The sequence below is a fragment of the Bombina bombina genome, chromosome 1, assembly GCF_027579735.1.
Source record: "Bombina bombina isolate aBomBom1 chromosome 1, aBomBom1.pri, whole genome shotgun sequence".
NCBI lineage: Eukaryota > Metazoa > Chordata > Amphibia > Anura > Bombinatoridae > Bombina > Bombina bombina.
The window spans coordinates 928,080,460-928,101,114 of record NC_069499.1 but is presented as its reverse complement, the minus strand read 5'-3'; the positions used below and the strand labels follow the sequence as shown (position 1 = coordinate 928,101,114).

General features: G+C 35.3%; 1 protein-coding gene across 1 annotated transcript in view; it reads right to left on the bottom strand.

Moving 5' to 3' along the window:
* The window catches only part of TSNAXIP1 (translin associated factor X interacting protein 1), a 168,647-nt gene that overhangs the window by 110,853 nt on the left and 37,139 nt on the right, over nucleotides 1-20,655 (bottom strand). Inside the window, exons 7-8 of the mRNA XM_053715909.1 lie at nucleotides 18,670-18,805; nucleotides 6,582-6,751 (exon numbers count right to left, since the gene is read on the bottom strand). Of these exons, the coding sequence (XP_053571884.1) occupies nucleotides 6,582-6,751; nucleotides 18,670-18,805 (306 nt within the window). The remainder of the gene's footprint in view (nucleotides 1-6,581; nucleotides 6,752-18,669; nucleotides 18,806-20,655) is intronic.

Genomic DNA, 20,655 nt, shown 5'->3' with positions numbered 1-20,655 from the left:
CCCCATCTATAATTAATATTGTAATTTATTAATGAAATAAATTAGAGTATGTTTAAAATTATCATTATATGGGAGATATTTGAAATGTAGCAAAGATGAATGTTAAAAATGTATTGCTGTGTTGTTTGTCATGCTGCCCCCCGATGGCCAGAATCCAGTATAACAGTCAAAAGACTTAACTGTTAAAAGATGCGTTTCCATAGTAACCATGCCAAGCCTAGGGCCAATCCAATAAGACTTGCCAGGTGACCAATGGGATGATCAGTTTCCGTAGGGCCACCCACATGGTTTCATAAATGAGTGAAAACATATATAAGTAAGGCAAGAGAGGGAAAAAGACAGAGGCTGCTGACCTTGAGTGATAACGGACCGCTGGGCGTTTGAAATACAATCATTCTAAGCAAGCTGACTACCTTTTCTCATGCAAAATTTACTTATCTGTCTTCTGAGATGAAACAAGAAGTTTTTGGTAACTGAATTATCGATTTTGGTCATTTTTGGGTAAGGTATAAATAAAAAAGGTTGCATATTACAGGTAATATTTTAAAACAAATATATGCATAGTCACTGCAGTTTAAATTACAGTTGATAGATGAAAGAGAGCAGTTTGTATTTAAACTAATATTTCATAGCCTGTGTATTGTTAAACAAATCCTTGATGCTAAGTAATTTTAACCTGGCAAACATATAGATACATATATCTTAGAATTTTTCTTAACTGTAGGTAATTAAGAATTTATTTCAGCTTAGACATAGGAGTTGGTTGTTTGCACAGATAATATATACAATTTCTGATGTTTTAATGAGAGTGTATATTGTCCTATTGTTTAACTAAGCACTGTTAAAATTGTATTGCTTGAATGTTAGCAGCTAAATATCTTGGAATCTCATTGTGTTAACTGAATGAAATTCTATTGTGAATAAGGCTAGTTAAAAAGTTACAATTTGGGTTTGGCTTTGTAAAGAGTATAGCATATTTTAATAATTCATATACGTGTATAGTACTGATTCATATTCTTGTTCCTACAAATATATTTCAATGTGTTTATAGATATTAACTAATAAAAAGAATTCAGGAATTTATATTAATTTTATGGTTTCTAGTATATGCATATTGATTAAGGGTTTAATTTAAAGAATAATTATTAAATATATTGTGTTATAACCCTGCCATATACTGACACTACAATATAACTATTAGTTATATTGTAGCTAGCTTAGGTTTTATTTTACAGGTAAGTATTTATTTAGTTTTAAATAGGAATAATTTAGGTATTAATTATTTTTTTTTTTAATTATTTTAATTATGTTAAAGTTAGTGGGTTTTAGGGTTAGGTTACGTTAGGGTTAGACTTAGGGTTAGGTTTAGGGGTTAATAACTTTAGTATAGTGGCGGCCACATTGGGGGCAGAATATTAGGGGTTAATAAGTGTAGTTAGGTGGCGGCGATTTTGGGGGCAGCAGATTAGGGGATAATAACAGTAATGTAGGTTGCGGCGATGTTAGGGACAGCAGATTAGAGGTTAATAAGTGTATGTAGGTGGCGACGACGTCCGGAGCAGCAGATTAGGGGTTAATAATTTTATTTTAGTGTTTGCTATGCTGGAGGGCCTCGGTTTAGGGGTTAATAGGTAGTTTATGGGTGTTAGTGTACTTTGTAACACTTTAGTTATGAGTTTTATTGTACAGCTTTGTAACGTAAAACTCATAACTACTGACTTTCAGGTGGAGGTACAGATCTTGTATGTATGTATGTATGTATTGGGTACTTGTAGTTATAGGATGTACCGCTCACTTTTTGGCCGGACAGGCAAACTCGTAATACCGGCGCTATGGGATTCGCATTGAAAAAGGACTTTTTGAAAGGTGCGGTAGTTACGTTGCGTGACGGTCAAAAAGGTGTGCGGTACAGCTATACCTACAACACCTGTAATACCAGTGGTAGTGAAAAAGAACCATAATGCTGCTTTTTCACTCATAACGCACAACTCGTAATCTAGCTGAGTGTTAGCTAAAGATTCTTAGAAAAACATAATCAAACTTGTTTCAATGTGCGGATGTGATACTCTATGATCTATTTTGTATTTGCATTTTATATATAGTGAGGGGGATATATTGTCACCTTTTTACTCACCATAGCTAACTGAGACCAATATACATATTTACATACATTCTAAAATGAAATACACCATTCGTAAAATTACATAATATAATATATTTTCTTTGGTGTGTGTGTGTGTGTGGGGGGGGGGGTAATTTTGGAATTTCCATGCTTTCAATGTGTTAGTCTGGCATTAATGTAAGTGAGCTTAGGCTATAAATACAGTCGTAAGGTGTTTGAAAGATATATTCCCAAATAGGTCGTTTTAGGTTATGTACATGCATGCTTGACAGTGCAAAGGCTGTAAATATAGATTGCTTATCTGACTGTACGTCTATGTTTAGAGTTACATTATAATAAGCCTTGTTGGCATGAGATGTATTTAGTATGTAATACAATTCTGATCAAGGAAGAAAAAAAATATCACCAAATAATGTTAAACATCTATGCAGATAGAGGAATTAAAATGTATATCATGAAATGAAATTTTGGGAAATGTGAATACTTTGATCCTTAAATGGGAATAGGTTATTTCCAGTAAAAACTGTTTGCAAAAAGGGTGCTTTGGGCTAGATTTCAAGTCAGACGCAAAATATTGCCTTCACAAATGCAATATTTGCGCTCCACTGAGTAATACCAGTTTCAACGGTTAAATCGTCTTTCTCAAGAGCAGTTAAAATATAGTATGGCTTACATATGACTTTCTGTAAGCCATACTATATTTTAACTGCTCTTGAGAAAGACGGGTGAACCGTTGAAACGCGTTGAGCTGAATAAAGCTACCTTTTATACTCAAAGAAGCTTGTATCTATTTTCCTGACCGTTTGTTGAGCCGTTTATCTATCCAATACTATTCTGTGAGTATTCTACATTTGTTTACAAGGTGTTTGGAAACACTACGCCAATGTGATATTTCCCAACAGACACAGTCCTTTTGGATTAATCGTGGAATACACAAAGTGGAATCTTTTGGAATCCCCTACTAATCAGCGCCTCCTCCTACAACCTATATATCGATTTAACAGCCTTTGGGAGAGACTGTTGGAAGGCAGCGGTTCTAATCAGAGGGGAATGCTTATCCGTATTGTATACTTTTTCTTTTTGTCTACTCTTATAAGACGTCCTGCAGCCTCCCCCTTTGACGCAAGCAAGAATCGTACTGGGCAGCGTTCCTAGCAGCGTAGGCAGTCCCCCATGATCCAATCCTGGCCTTGAAATCACGTGATCACATCGACAATTGTGTGATTAAATTTTAACAGCAGGTTCTAACATCTGAACTTTGTTCTGATCTAAGCACTTGCATCCTGGCATGAAGGGGTTAATCGGTATTATTCTTATTGGTTTTATTTATTCCACTCTCAACTATTGAATTTGCTTCTTTTCTCCAATGTTTTAATCAGACTTGCTGAGATTTTTTTCTTACTCTCCAATAAAGCTGTGGGAGTTTTCCTTATAAGCCAAAGAGAACAAACTAATTTTAATTTAAACACTACTTCTAGAGCTTTATCTTTGTGAGTATATGACTTACATTTATTGAATTCTCACACTTAATTAAAAAGTCTGTATCATTACCCCTGCAAAGATACACAAAAAGATAAAGTCAGCTATGTAGCAGCAATGCACTACTGGGAGCTGGTGAGTCAGTGACAAGGGGATGTGTATTTAGTAACCAATCACCCAGTAGCTCCCAGTAGTACATAATTGCTCCCAAGCCAACCTGGCTATGCTTTTCAACAAATGATATAAAAAGAACAAAGTAAAAATAATAACAGAAGTAAATTTAAAAGTCTGTAAAACTGCATGATCTGCCTGACAGTTTAATTTGGAATTTAATGAGTCATTAAAGAGACATGATACCCAAATGTTGTAGCACTTGAAAGTGACGCAGCATAGATGTAAAAAGTTGACTAGAGAATATCACCTGAACATGTCTAGGTAAAAAATATATTTTAACTCAAACTATCCTCAGTAGCCACATCCTATTGTAAGGGGACTTTAAGCAGCCAATCAGGATGCTAGTCCCAGAACTTGCAAAGGAGCGTACATCTGGCATGCGCAGGCACAGTCTTGTTATTTACTATCAAATGTCTTGAGATTTAGAGGAAATCTAATGAGATCACAGTAAAGCAAGGTGTGACATCAGCACTGATCAAGCTGATTGGCTGTTGTTTTTTCCCCCTCAACATGCAGCTGCCAGTGGCTGAAGTATAACTGAGCACTAACTGTTGTATGATAAAGACATTTTTAGATAAAATATTTATTTTATTGTTATTTTTTTTTTTAGCTATGCTGTATCATTTTCAGTCTATTTAGCACATGGGTATTACGTCCTTTTAACTTCCTATGTGCCAATTACACAATACTCACATTCCTAAAAAATGTACAAAAACAGCTGCCCATTCCTCTATGCAGTAAAGGGAAATTGAATTAGATGAGCAGATGGAAAATTATTCCCATCCCCTTTACCACATAAAAATCCTAAACAATACAATAATATTTTGTACCCATCCTTTATCCCTAACATTAATCCCTTTTTATATTCGATTAAAAGGTAACTCCTACCCATGAGCTAAGGGAAAATTAACCATAGATTTTGCACCAAGTCTCCCTTAAAGGGACATTAAACACTTTTGAGATGATAATATAAAATGATAAATCGTATATAAAAAAACATCTGGGGGTCGATCCGATAAAAATCGTCGCCCGCAAAAGCTGGCGACGCCAATATTTACGCTGGTTTGATATCACATATACGGCGTAACCTAGAAGTTACGCGCGTATATCTCTGCCGTCGCCCGTAGTTTTTTGGGCTATAGGCAGGTATACCAAACCAGCGCAGTTTGGTATCCAATATGCAGCGTAAGGACTTACGTGGCGAAAATGGAGAAAACTTACTCCATTTTCACCTCGCCACAAAAAGCAGCCGTAAGAAGCCTTACGCTGACTATTGGAGCCCCGTAACTCCCTAAACTGGCTGCTAAAATAAACCTAACACCTAACGCATGCGCAATGTCTATCTCCCTGTCAACCGCGATCTTCTAAAATAAACCTAACACCTAACGCATGCGCAGTCTATCTCCCTGTCAACCGCGATCTTCTAAAATAAACCTAACACCTAACGCATGCGCAATGTCTATCTACCTGTCAACCGCGATCCCCCCCCCCGAAATCCCTAATAAAGTTATTAACCCCTAAACCGCCGCTCCCGGACCCCGCCGCCATCTACATAAACTAACCCCCTACTGTGAGCCCCTAAAACCGCCGCCATCTACCTTATCTATCCCCTAATTAGAACCCCTTACACCGCTGTCATCTACCTTATCTATCCCCTAATATAATTAGGGTTAATATAGTTAATATATATAATGTAATACCTATATTAACTATAATATACTTAGGGTTAATATAGATAATATAGCTGGCGGCGGGGTAGGTAGATTAAATTAGGGGTTAATCATTTTAATAGAGATGGCGGCGGTGTTAGGGGCTTACATTAGGGGTTAATAATTTTAATATAGATGGCGGCGGTGTTAGGGGCTCACTTTAGGGGGTTATAGATATAATATAGCTGGCGGCGGGGTACGGGAGCGACGGTTTAGGGGTTAATAACTTTATTAGGTTGCGGCGGGGTACGGGAGCGGCGGTTTAGGGGTTAATAGCTTTTTTATTGTTAGGATAGTGAGGGGGGATAGCGGATAGAGGGTTAGACGTGTCGGGCTATGTTAGGGAGGCGTGTTAGACGTGTCGGGCTATGTTTAGGAGGCGTGTTAGACAGTGCGGGTGATTTAGACTTTAGTCAGGTTTTATAGGCGCCGGCAGTTTCTAACGTGGCGCAAGTCACTGGCGACTCCAAAAATCTGTACTTACGCAGATTTCTGGACTTCGCTGGTTTGTGAGACTTGCGCCACTTTAGCAAGTGACGGCGCCGCATATTGGATGGCTCGAGTTGCGAGCTGAAACTGCGGGCGACGTGGGTTCCCTCGCTTGCGCCGCAAACTGCGATCTATATCGGATCGCGCCCCTGCAATATACTTTCATTATTTATTTTGTCCCCTTTTCCTGTAATTCCATTCTGAAACTGTGAGCTTTTCAGTTCCTGTTAGAAATGGAAGTGCAGAGCACTTTTATATTCCACACAGTTATTGGATGCACACTCTAGTGACCTATTTATATCTGTCTCTAATTGGCCACAGCAGAGAAGGTAACCTAAGTTACAACATGGCAGCTCCCATTGTTTTATAGACACTAAAACTTTACACCTATTTTGTCAATATTTGAAACTTAAAAAATACATCTACATGTTATTCTCAGACTAATCTTTTATTTAAAAGCATCATTCTATCTAGCATTTATTTAGTGTTTAATGTCCCTTTAAGCCAAGAGCCTGCCCCGCTACCTGTGGTCTCAAAAAGTATTAGTTCTACAGGCAATGAATGTTATATATCTATTACAATTGTATTATAAGAATTGAAGGGTTTACCTTTTGCAAAAGCTCCGAGAGTTTCTTTTCTTGGTTCTCAAAGTCTCTCCTTGGTACCACATTTCCATAGTCAGCTTTCATTGTGTTCAGTTCAATCTGAGTTTGTGCAAGATCCTTCCGAGCCACCTTAAGCGCTATTGCTAAAGTCACAGGATCGTCCCCATGTTTATCTAAAAAAGGGACAAACAAATGAATTTTGCAAAAGGACACTTCTGATAAGGTGAACACTATAATTGTTCTTGTCCCCTATTTAGAATATGTTGGGGGGGGGGAGCAAAGGTAAGAAAGAAACGGTCACAGGATTAGAACATTCAAGAACGTGTATCAGGTTTTAGATAACTGAACATGAAGTTGTAAAAAGCTGATATGGACAGTAAACGTGAGATTTTAATATAAAATGTTTAGTTCTGTGTAGTAAAACAATTTAGCAATATACATTTATTATTTATTTTGCCCCCTTTTCATGTGATTTAGCTCTGAAAACTGAGGATTTTTTAAGTCTCAGAGCTTGTAATGCATCCTGCTGACTTCTCAAGGTCAACCCTGCTAAATATATTTCCCTAACTGTCTTTAGCTGATAACAACTGCAAAACAATTAACTTGATACTAACTTTATTACTAGGGCTAGCCTTGTTGTCTTCAGACTTAAGCCTGGATTGACTTCTTCAAATAAGGCAAGTGGTGGGTGGAGTTTGGCTATTGAAAAATAATGGCAGCAAACAAGGTGTTAATTTGTTTTAAAAATGTTTAGATTTGGCTGATATGTTATTCCATAACAACAAAACAGAAATGTCTTGTATTTACAAGGTGTTCACTGCCCCTTGCAGTGGATCATAACCTAAACACCAACACATGCTAATTGTTGGACTTCAGATATCACTACCACGCTAACTTCTTCTCCCCATAGACTTCAACAGAGAGCGCAAATCAGAAAAACACCTGTTTATAATATATGTATACATGTGTATGTATGTATCTATGTATATACATACAGTATATACACATATAAATACATTAATACACGTGTGTGTATATACATATATACACATATAAATACATTAATACACGTGTGTGTGTATATATATATATATATATATAAATAATATATATTCATCCAAACAAGTTTAATGTGACGTTTCGGGGTTACCCCGTCTTCAGAACAACTTCAAGAAGTTGTCTGAAGACGGGGGTAACCCCGAAACGTAAAATTAAACTTGTTTGTTTGCACAAAGACCCGTGAGTGCTTTTTACTTCTGGATGAATATGCTATACCTTTAAAAGCACCCCGGGCAAACTGGATTGATTTATACAAAGGGTGTTACTGTGAGTGCTTATACCTCTCTGGATACATATATATTATATATATATATAATATATTATATATATATATATATATATATATATATATAAATACATTAGTACACGTGTTGTGTGTATATACATATATACACATATAAATACATTAATACACGTGTGTATATACATATACACATATAAATACATTAGTACATGTGTGTGTATACATATATACACATATAAATGCATTAATACACGTGTGTGTATATACATATATACACATATAAATACATTAATACACGTGTGTGTATATATACATACAGTATATACACATATAAATACATTAATACACGTGTGTGTATATACATATACACATATAAATACATTAATACACATGTTTGCATATACATATATACACATATAAATACATTAATACACGTGTGTGTGTGTGTGTATATATATATATATATATATATATATACACACATATAAATACATTAATACACGTGTTGTGTGTATATACATATATACACATATAAATACATTAATACACGTGTGTGTATATACCTATATACACATATAAATACATTAGTACATGTGTGTGTGTATACATATATACACATATAAATACATTAATACACGTGTGTGTATATACATATATACACATATAAATACATTAATACACGTGTGTGTATATATACATACAGTATATACACATATAAATACATTAGTACATGTGTGTGTGTATACATATACACATATAAATACATTAATACACGTGTGTGTATATACCTATATACACATATAAATACATTAATACACGTGTGTGTGTATATACATATATACACATATAAATACATTAATACACGTGTGTGTATATACATATATACACATATAAATACATTAATACACGTGTGTCTAAATATACATACAGTATATACACATATAAATACATTAGTACATGTGTGTGTGTATACATATATACACATATAAATACATTAATACACGTGTGTGTATATATACATACAGTATATACACATATAAATACATTAATACACGTGTGTGTATATACATATATACACATATAAATACATTAATACACGTGTGTGTATATATACATACAGTATATACACATATAAATACATTAATACACGTGTGTATATATACATACAGTATATACACATATAAATACATTAATACACGTGTGTGTGTATATACATATATACACATATAAATACATTAATACACGTGTGTGTATATACATATATACACATATAAATACATTACTCGTGTGTGTGTATATACATATATACACATATAAATACATTAATACACGTGTGTGTGTATATACATACAGTATATACACATATAAATACATTAATACACGTGTGTGTGTATATACATATATACACATATAAATACATTAATACACGTGTGTGTATATACATATATACACATATAAATACATTAATACACGTGTGTGTATATATACATACAGTATATACACATATAAATACATTAATACACGTGTGTGTATATACATACAGTATATACACATATAAATACATTAGATTCAAAATATTTTTTTATGGAGAAAAATATTATGACATAGCAGAGCTATATGAGAATGCTCTATGTATAAAGGAGGGGAAAGCAGCACTCAGCAAAAATCTGCTCCTAATTGATCTAGTATGTAGATTAAAGGCTGAAACATTGTGTCAAACAAAGAAACATCCAACACACATCGGTCTCTTCAATATACCATGATTTTTATTCCTAAAAACAAAACAAAAAGAAGCATGCTTATGCTATCACTGTAAAAATGCCACTGCAGTGGATTACCTGATGTAAGAAATATTATTACAAACAGGCAAATGTTACGTGAGCTTCTAAACATCTAAGTAGTGTGAAATGTTATACAATGATAGGTGTCAAGATACCAACATATTGCAAAGAGAATCTGCATATCAAATAGGCACAAGCAGAAAGTCTCAAAACAATGTCCTGAGTGGAGAGACAGTGTCGATATCTTGTTAGATTTCTTTATGTATCAAAGTCACTGATTGAAAATGGTACCATACATTGCGAATAAACTGACCAAACCGAGGTGAAAGCGTCCTAAAACGTCAGCTTGCCAGGTACTACAGTTCTTAGACATTAGTACATGTGTGCGTGTATATACATATATACACATATAAATATATTAGTACATGTGTGCGTGTATATACATATATACACATATAAATACATTAATACACGTGTGTATATATGTATATACACATATAAATACATTAATACTCGTGTGTGTGTATATACATATATACACATATAAATACATTAATACACATGTGTGTGTATATACATATATACACATATAAATACATTAATACACGTGTGTGTGTATATACATATATACACATATAAATACATTAATACACATGTGTGTGTATATACATATATATATGCAGTGAACAAGTGCGCATGGGCACGAAACGCGTCTGCGTGGAGACCGGCCCTTACACCTGACCGTTGTTACTGCTGGCTCTGCTTTTTGTTTGCCACTATCAGTGGCATTCGCTTTTAACTATAATACATTTATGTTCTTTTTTATCTTACCCTGCCTGGAACTTGCCTGAATTTTCTTTGACCTACCCTTCAGAGGAATATTTGTGTTATCGGCGATAGTGCGCTTATCTTCATTTCTTGTGATCTATACATATATATATATATACATACATTCACACATTTAGACATGTATATGTGTGTATATATACATTATAGCCCTTTGCAGTCAAACACCTTGTCATATACCAAATACCTTTGAACCCCTTTTTTTTAACAATATTTATATGTATCATTTTTATTAGATATTGTATACAGTATATGAGTGTACATGTATTTTTACTTGTATTCATGTTGTGTTTGGTGCAACTTTTACTTTTGCCCTAACCCTTTACGCCAGGTCTTCAGTTGCGCTAACCAGATGAGCACAAATTTAGTTTGCACTCGTGCGGTCGCATTTAGATTCAACTTGTAATATGAGCGCAAGTTAGCATGGGGGGGGGCGATATTTCTATATCGATCATGTGCTAATGTTAGCGTGCCACTTGTAATCTAGTGGCTAAACACATAAAAACACGTTAAAATACAGCTTGGGCATTGTAGAGAACTGCTGGCCCTAAGTGGTAGCTGACGCTGATCCAATTAACAGTGCTAGTCACAAAGCTGGATCATTTTGCAGGGTCAATAGTGATAAAATTACATGCTTTAACAAACATGTAATTGTATCACTATGGGCTAGATTACGAGTAACGCACTAACTGTTGCGCGCGTGTCTCTTTATTACAGGTTTAAAGTAAACGTGATCAGTTGAGTAGAATCGAATTTAACGCGAGTCTGGATAGCGCGACACAAGTCAAAAAAGTGTAACAAATCACGGCAATAATACATTTAAAAGTAGCATTGCAATCATAATAACATTATCTAATAAAAATTATTTTTAAAAATTGCACAAAAAAGTAAGTACTCAAAGATTTGATGAAAAAAAAAGGTCTTTAACGTTGAGATTCATACATATACATGTCAAAATATGTATATGTATGTGTGTATATATCTTTATATATATACTGTATATATATATATGTGTGTGCGTGTGTACATACGTATTTATGTAGTTATATGTGTATATATGCATTTACAGACATATAAACACAAAAATACATATAAAGGAATACATTTAAGTGCATTGGAGCGATTTGCAGTCAAGTAGAGGAAAACATGTAAAATCATATTTATGAAATATTAATTCCTTATAAAGTGTTTAACTATGTATGTACTGTAAATATTTAACATTCCAATGTTCTTCACATAGGGAAATATAATTATTTATAGGTATAGATATTATATTTTACCAAAAACCATTATATATATATATATATATATATATATATATATAATATATATATAATATATATATAATATATATATTATATATACATATGTATTTATGAATAAATAGAACATTTTCTGCTATGTAAAGAACATTGGAATGTGAAATATTCAACCACTGAGAGTGAAGTGGGTTCCTTATTGTCTTCCTCACACCTCACTACCTGCCCACTTGACCCTATTCCTTCACATCTAATACCTTCTCTATCTTCCACCCTCACTCCAGCTCTTACTCACATATTCAACCTATCCCTTTCTATCAGTTAATTCCCATCTTCCTTCAAACATGCAAAGGTCACCCCTAGCCTCAAAAAAACTCCCTCGACCCTAACTCTCCTGCAAACTACCACCCCATATCACTGCTTCCACTTGCTTCAAAAGTCCTTGAAAAACTAGTTTTCGATCGCCTTACCCACTTCCTGTCCTCCAACCCATTGCTTGACTCCCTGCAATCTTGCTTCCGTCCCCAACACTCAACTGAGACTGCCCTCACCAAGGTTACTAACAATCTCCTTTTTGCTACCACTCTATACTCATTTTACTTGACCTCTCTGCAGCCTTTGACACCGTTGACCATCCCTCCTCCTACGGACTCTTATCTCGCTAACAGATCCTTCTCTGTCTCTTTTGCTAGTGACTACTTCTCTCCATTGCCTCTGTCTGTTGGAGTACCTCAAGGGTCTGTTCTAGGTCCTCTACTTTTCTCTATTTACACTTCTTCATCAGGTAAACTTATCAACAGCTATGGTTTGAACTATCACCTCTATGCTGATGATACCCAGATCTACCTATCCACCCCTGCACTCTCTCCTTCTGTCAATTCTCACATCAGCGACTGCTTATCTAGCATTTCTTCCTGGATGGCCTCTCACCACCTAAAAATAAACATGACCAAGACTGAACTACTTCTAATCCCCCCTAACTCTACTCCAGTTTCTAATTTTTCAATACATCCTAAATGCTTCTGCCAGGCTAATCTACCTCTCCCGACGCTCTGTATCCACTGTACCTCTCTGTGAGTCCCTTCACTGGCTCCCCATTCACAGCAGAGTTAAATTCAAAATTCTCACCCTGACCTACAAAGCCCTCACCAATGCTGCCCCACCCTACCTGTCCTCACTCATCAACAAATATACTCCAGCCCACCCCTAAGATCCAACAATGACCTGCTCCTTGCCTCCTCTACCATCACCTCCTCCCATGCTAGACTACAGGACTTCTCCCGTGCGGAGTACTTATATCTTTGTACCCATGGACAGCATTGTGGAATCTGTTAGCGCTTTATAAATAAAGAATAATAATAACAATATTTCATGTCAGGTTAGAACACTTGAGAAAATGCAATCGGGTTTGTGCATGAGTAAGGGTGTTAGTTTTTTTTCCACTTTTCGCACTCCACAGAAGTCTATGGGGAATACGTTGATGTAGTTGCAATATTCCAACTTCTGCTTTTTGTGTGCGTAGGGTTAGCGCACAAGTGAAATCTTTTTACTTTTAACTTGTAATACATGCGGTATCCGACGCACAAGTGGAGTTAGCGTGCAAGTGGGAGCAATAAATAGCGCTCTACTCTTTTTCTTTCATGATTCAGATAGAGCATGCAATTTTAAGAAACTTTCTAATTTACTCCTATTATCAATTTTTCTTCATTCTCTTGCTATCTTTAAAAAGCAGGAATGTAAGCTTAAGAGCCGGCCCATTTTTGGTTCATTGGTGGCTACTTTTACCAACCAATCCGCAAGCGCTACCCAGGTGCTGAACCAAAAATGGGCTTGTTTTTAAGCTTACATTCCTGCTTTTTCAAATAAAGATAGCAAGACAACGAAGAAAAAATGATAATAGGAGTAAATTAGAAAGTTGTCTAAAATTGCATGCTCTATCTGAATCATGAAATAAAAAAATTGGGTTTAGTATCCCTTTAATATAGTGGCTGAAGAAAAAACTGAAACCTTGATTATGGAGATTAGGAATAACCCATACTCACAGGATATTTAAATACAACCAATATTATTTATTCAGTCACTTATTTATAACATTACTTGGACTAGTAACATCCCCTTTACCACACACACACACAATTGTGTGTTATATATATATATATATATATATATACTTTGTATACAAACATACTTTCTACCATGATATCTGTTTTGTCATTATTCATAGGAGCATATTATATTGTTCTCGAGTTGTTTGCCCATTTAGAATTCACTCTCTGATTGTATCTACATAATGACCTTAAGGCAGCAGATATATAAATATGTATGAATTGCACATCTTTCAGTCATATTAAGCTTTGAGTGTAGATACCCCCAGGAAAAGCGTCTGATGCACTGATTTTATCAATCACTGTATGACAGGGAGATGCGCTGAGTAAGAATTCACATTCATCATTTCCAGATTCTTATCTTCATGATCAATGAGGGATATTGAGCTGAGGAAGGGATCTGAATATATTCCCACCATAAACTTGCCTTGCTGCATTCTTCTTACCAGGCACATTGAAGAATAAAGCTGCAGACAAGCTAAGCAATCATTTGTATTACTCACACATATCCAGTCCTCTGGGTGATAAAAGCTTTGTTAGACATCAATAAAATGTATACTATTCTTTCTACTACTCAAGCATGACGATTGGGCAGCCATCTTGATATGATCAACTTTATTAGCATTTGACAAAGGAGCCCTGAACATATAACCGATTTACACTGGTTGTGGATAACCATTAACTAAATATTGATTACAATTACAGATTAATAAATTACATTCCCATCCATATTTAGTTTAGGTATATCACTTATATGGTAATCAGTCATTGCTTTAAAGGGACATGCAACTCAACATTTTTGTTTTATTATTCAGATATTGAATGCAATTTTAAAAAAAAGTTTAAAAAAAGTTTCCAATTTACTTTATTATCTAATTTGCTTCCTTCGCTTGTTATTCTTGTTATCTTGTTATATCTATATCTAGATAGGTAACGTGCACTTGTCAGGAACACTACATGACAGGCAATAAGGCTGCCATCTAGTGCTCTTCCTAATGTATAACATTGTTGCAAAACCGCTGCCATATAGTGCAGCAGACAAGTGCACACTCCTGAACTTACCTCCCTGCTTTTCAACAAAGGATAACAAGAAAACAAAGACAATTTGAAATTAGAAGTAAATAAGAAAGTTGTTTCAAATGTTATGCTTTATCTGAATCATGAAAGAACAATTTTAAGTTGCATGTCCCTTTAACGTCCCTTCCAACTTAAGAAACCTAATTCCCATAAAATAGTATAATTGTAGCTTCATCAGAGTGGGCAAGGCTACACACGTGTAAATGAATAGGATGGATTGGAGTACACTGACACATTTTTTTACTTTACTAATTAATTTTGTGCGCCATGACTGGTTAATATTGGTCCATGGATATTGTTAAACTTGTGCAAATATTTCCAGATGTTTTATTCAGATAATTTGTCTAAAACAAAGAAATAGACAGCCAGATTACGAGTTTTGCGTTATGGCTCACTAATAACTTGCAAGTTATTTCCACCGCTCACCTTTAATAGCGCTGCTATTAAAGGTTTGCAAAAACCCGGCGTTTGCTAGCGATATGGCTGCGTTGAGCTCCATACCGCACTCAAATACAAGCGCTGCTTTGAGGTGCTCATGCACGATTTCCCCATAGACATCAATAGGGAGAGCCAACTAAAAAAAGCCTAACACCTGCAATCGCGGAGAGTAAAGCTCCGTAACGCAGCCCCATTGATGTCTATGGGGAAAGAAAATGTATGTTTAAACCTAACACCCTAACATAAACCCAAAGTCTAAACACCCCTAATATGCTGCCCCCGACATCGCTGACACCTACATTACACTTATTAACCCCTAATCTGCCGCCCCCAATGTCGCCGCCACCTACATAAATTTATTAACCCCTAATCTGCCGCCCCCAACGTTGCTGCCACCTACATAAATTTATTAACCCCTTATCTGCAGCCCCCAACGTCGTCGCCACCTACATAAATGTATTAACCCCTAATCTGCTGCCCCCAACGTCGCCGCCACTATACTAAAGTTATTAACCCCTAAACCTTTGGCCTCCCACATCACTAACACTAAATAAATATATTAACCCCTAAACCTAAGTCTAACCCTAACGTAACCCTAACACCCCTAACTTTAACATAATTAAAATAATTCTAAATAAAATCTACTATTAATAACTAAATAATTCCTATTTAAAACTAAATACATACCCGTAAAATAAACCCTAAGCTATCTACAATATAACTAATAGTTACATTGTAGCTATCTTAGGTTTTATTTTTATTTCACAGCTAAGTTTGTATTTATTTTAACTAGGTAGACTAGTTAAAATAAATGCAAACTTACCTGTAAAATAAAACCTATCCTGCCTCACATTAACACCTAACATTACAATAAAATAAAATAAATTAAATTAAAAAAATACATTTATCTAAATTACAAAAAATAATAAACACTAAATTACACAAAATAAAAAAAGAAATGATCAAAAATAAAAAAGGAATTACTTCTAATCTAATAGCCCTATCAAAATAAAAAAGCCCCCCTAAAATAAAAAACCCTAGCCTACACTAAACTGCCAAAAGCCCTTAAAAGGGCCTTTTGCGGGGCATTGCCCCAAAGAAATCAGCTTTTACCTGTAAAAAAAATACATAAACAACCCCCCAACAGTAAAACCCACCACCCACACAACCAACCCCCCAAATAAAATCCTATCTAAATAAACCTAAGCTCACCATTGCCCTGAAAAGGGCATTTGGATGGGCATTGCCCTTAAAAGGGCATTTAGCTCCTTTACATTGCCCAAAACCCTAAGCTAAAAATAAAACCCACCCAATAAACCCTTAAAAAACCTAACACTAACCCCCGAAGATCCACTTACAGTTTTTGAAGACGGGACATCCATCCTCATCCAGCTGGCGAAGTCTTCATCCAAGCGGCAAGAAGTCCTCAACGAAGCCGGAAGAAGTCTTCATCCAAGCGGCAAGAAGTCCTCAACGAAGCCGGGAGAAGTCTTCATCCAAGCGGCAAGAAGTCATCATCCAGGCAGGCAGAATCCTTCTGGCGTGGAGCGGGTCCATCTTCAAGACATCCGGCGCGAGCATCCTCTTCATACGGTCCCAGCCGTACACTGAAGGTTCCCTTTAAGGGACGTCATCCAAGATGTGGTCCCTTGAATTCCGATTGGCTGATAGAATTCTATCAGCCAATAGGAATTAAAGGTTAAAAAATCCTATTGGCTGATGCAATCAGCAAATAGGATTGAGCTTCAATCCTATTGGCTGACCCAATCAGCCAATGGGATTGAGCTCGCATTCTATTGGCTGTTCCAATTTGATAATTTCTTTTTTTATTTTGTGTAATTTAGTGTTTATTATTTTTTGTACTTTAGATAATTGTATTTTGTTAATTTAATTTATTTAATTTTATTGTAATGTTAGGTGTTAGTGTAAAGCAGGTTAGGTTTTATTTTACAGGTACATTTGTATTTATCTTAACTAGGTAGTTATTAAATAGTTAATAACTATTTACTAACTAATCTACCTAGTTAAAATAAATACAAACTTAGCTGTGAAAAAAAATAAAACCTAAGATAGATACAATGTAACTATTAGTTATATTGTAGCTAGCTTAGGTTTTATTTTATAGGTAAGTATTTAGTTTTAAATATGAATCATTTAGTTATTAATAGTAGGTTTTATTTAGATTTATTTTAATTATATTTAAGTTAGGGGGTGTTAGGGTTAGGTTTAGGGGTTAATAGATTTATTATAGCGGCGGAGTGGGCGGACGGCAGATTAGGGGTTAAATATAATTAAATAGTGTTTTTTATGCGGGAGGGCGGCGGTTTAGGGGTTAATAATTCTAGTGGCGACAATGTCGGGGAGCGGCGGAATAGGGGTTAATACATTTTTTAAGTGGCGGCGATGTCCGGAGCGGCAGATTAGGGGTTAATCATTTTATTTTACTGTCTGCGATGCGGGAGGACCTCGGTTTAGGGGTTAATAGGTAGTTTATGGGTGTTAGTGTACTTTTTAACACTTTAGTTATGTGTTTTATGCTACAGCTTTGTAACGTAAAACTCATAAGTACTGACTTTAGATTGCGGTACGAATCTTGTCGGTATAGGGTGTACCGCTCGTTTTTTGGCCTCCCAGGCAAAACTCGTAATACCTGTGCTATGGAAGTCCCATTGAAAAAGGACTTTTTTAAAACTGCGGTACTGATGTTGCGTGGCGGCCAAAAAAGTTTGAGGTACAGCTATACCTGCAAGACTCATAATAGCAGCGGTAGGAAAAAAGCAGCGTTATGGGCCATTTTTTTTATGATCCAAAGAAGGATCATAAAAACAATCCATGCCTCAATTTGTGTATCTGTCTATTGTTACTCTGTTTTTATTTTGAGCATTTTTACATTTCCTGTGGACATGTTGCTATTACTTCAGAAGGCAAAGTGGTTGCTAAAAGACAAGTGAAGTGCTCCAGTCATTTTCATGCCCATGTTTAGTATAGGACTTTTGCAGCAAAAAAATGTGACAGTAGAACTTAAGTTCTGCAATGGTATACAGGCAGTGGCTACACTGAGAATTTCTAAGTGCTCATTTTGTAAGAAAACAAGTAAGTTGCTTACTATTTTTTAACACAATATATTTATTTTAATTTTAACTTTAACATATTTTTTTTTACTAACGGAGCACTGTTTCATATTCCTTTAAAGGGCACAGCAAGCCCAATAAAGGTTTTTACTATATTAAACAATATTCTTGTTTATATTTCTATTTCAAAAATACCATAGGTTAAACTTACCATGAATGTGAGAGGATTTCATATCTTCCTGTTGATATCTCAGCTCATTTATATCAGAAATAAGCAGTTTACGTGCATCACACTCATTCCTATACTGCAAATACGCCTCCGCCAACTCTTCTTGCAATTTGGATACCTGTGTGTGAAAAAAAAATATGTGAGACAGAAATTAAAACATAGGCACAGCTATGGTGTCATCATAAAATACATCAAAAGTAAAAATTAAACTTTTATACAGTGTACAATTTAAACAAAACTTTACAATTTGCATCTATTTTTAAATGTACCTCTCTTTTTTTTGGTATGCTTTGTTGAAATGTTCTATTCCATGAGGTTAAAGGGACACGAAACCCAAAATGTTTCTTTTGTTTTTCAGATAGACCGTTACATTTTTTTTTCTTTATTCTTTATTATTGTATTTCAACAGACTTATAAGATTTCATACAATTTCAGAGGAAACAACATAAAAAAGGGCAAAGCAAATAATTAGAAACCCAGCAATGGTATACATTTCATATCTTGATGTGCCCCAAAAAAAGAAAAACCAAGAAACAAAGGAAAAACAATAAAAAAAGAATAAACCCCTTCTATAAAAATTAAGAGCTTTCAACCTCTGTTGATCTTAACATATGGTTTCAATCCGATACTCCTCGAACTTCATCATTAATTGTTGAAATACATTTTTCCGTTTTCTATATCCCCCCCTTAACAAAAGACAATTACGATTCGACATAATCATTACAACACTCAACAGGACACACTAAACAAAAAAAAAAAAAAATTATTACCAAAGACCAAGCAAAACCAGTTCAGTATTTCTGAATGGATATATTAAACTGTCAATTTCGTTTAAGGGAAAAGATCTAATGAAAACAGACCACTTTCTGAAAAACAAAATAATCTCCCTTTCTTCTTCCAGATTGGTGTCTATTTGTTCCAAGATACATTGTTTTTTAAGGCAGTTTTTGACCTCTTGGATACTGGGGGCTGACCTATTTTTCCATTTTTTTAAGATTAGGTATCTTGCTGCTAAAATAGCTGAGTTAACTATTTTAGTATTTACTAGTCGATCTTCCGGTTCTTTCCATAGGAAAATAATGTGTACTGGCAAGAGGGTCAAAGGGGGGATTCCTAATGTATTAAGCCAATATTGTACCTTCAGCCAAAACTGTTGAATTTTTGGACAAATCCAAAGCATATGCAGAAGATTGGCCGATGGTAAGGAACATCTGGGGCATAATTAAATTCAGTGTTCTTGCAGCGCACGCTTTTTCAGGAGTAAAATAAGTCATAAGTAATAATCTTATATGGGATTCTCTCCAAGATGAGGAGAGAGTAATTCTTGAGACTTCAGATAGTGAATATTGAATTAATTCAATATCCCCCAGGTTCTGCGATAAAACCACCGCCCAATTATCAAGTAATTTTTCCAACCTGGAGTTGCCTTTTGAGGAGTTTAGGTCTCGATATATGGGGGAAACTGATGTTAGGCCATTTTTAGCTAAGATTAGCCATTTCTCTATATTTCCCAGTGACCAAGTCCAACCAAATTTATCGACTAAGTTTAGGGCAAAGTGTCTTACTTGTAGGTAGGCGAAGAACTCTTTATGGGATAATTTGAACTCCTCTCTCAGAGTACCAAAAGTTTTTATACATTCCTTTCAAAATCCAACAATTGATACATTTTCCCCAGACCTAGTGCCTCCCATCTCTGGAAAGGGGACAAATTAAGACCCGCTTGAAATTGAGGGTTACCTACTATTGGCATATGATTAGATACTCCTTGTTCGATATTGAGGATATTACACACTCTCCACCAGGCTAATAAAGGATTGAACATTGTTTTCATTTTTTTCACCTCTTTCGGTAGAGTGCTTCTAGTGCAATGAAGTAGAGCTAAAGGGGTAAGTGGGTATAGAATATTTTTTTCCAATTCGTTGTTAGTAACATAGTCTCTTTCTGACATCCAGTCCAAGATCAAGCGGG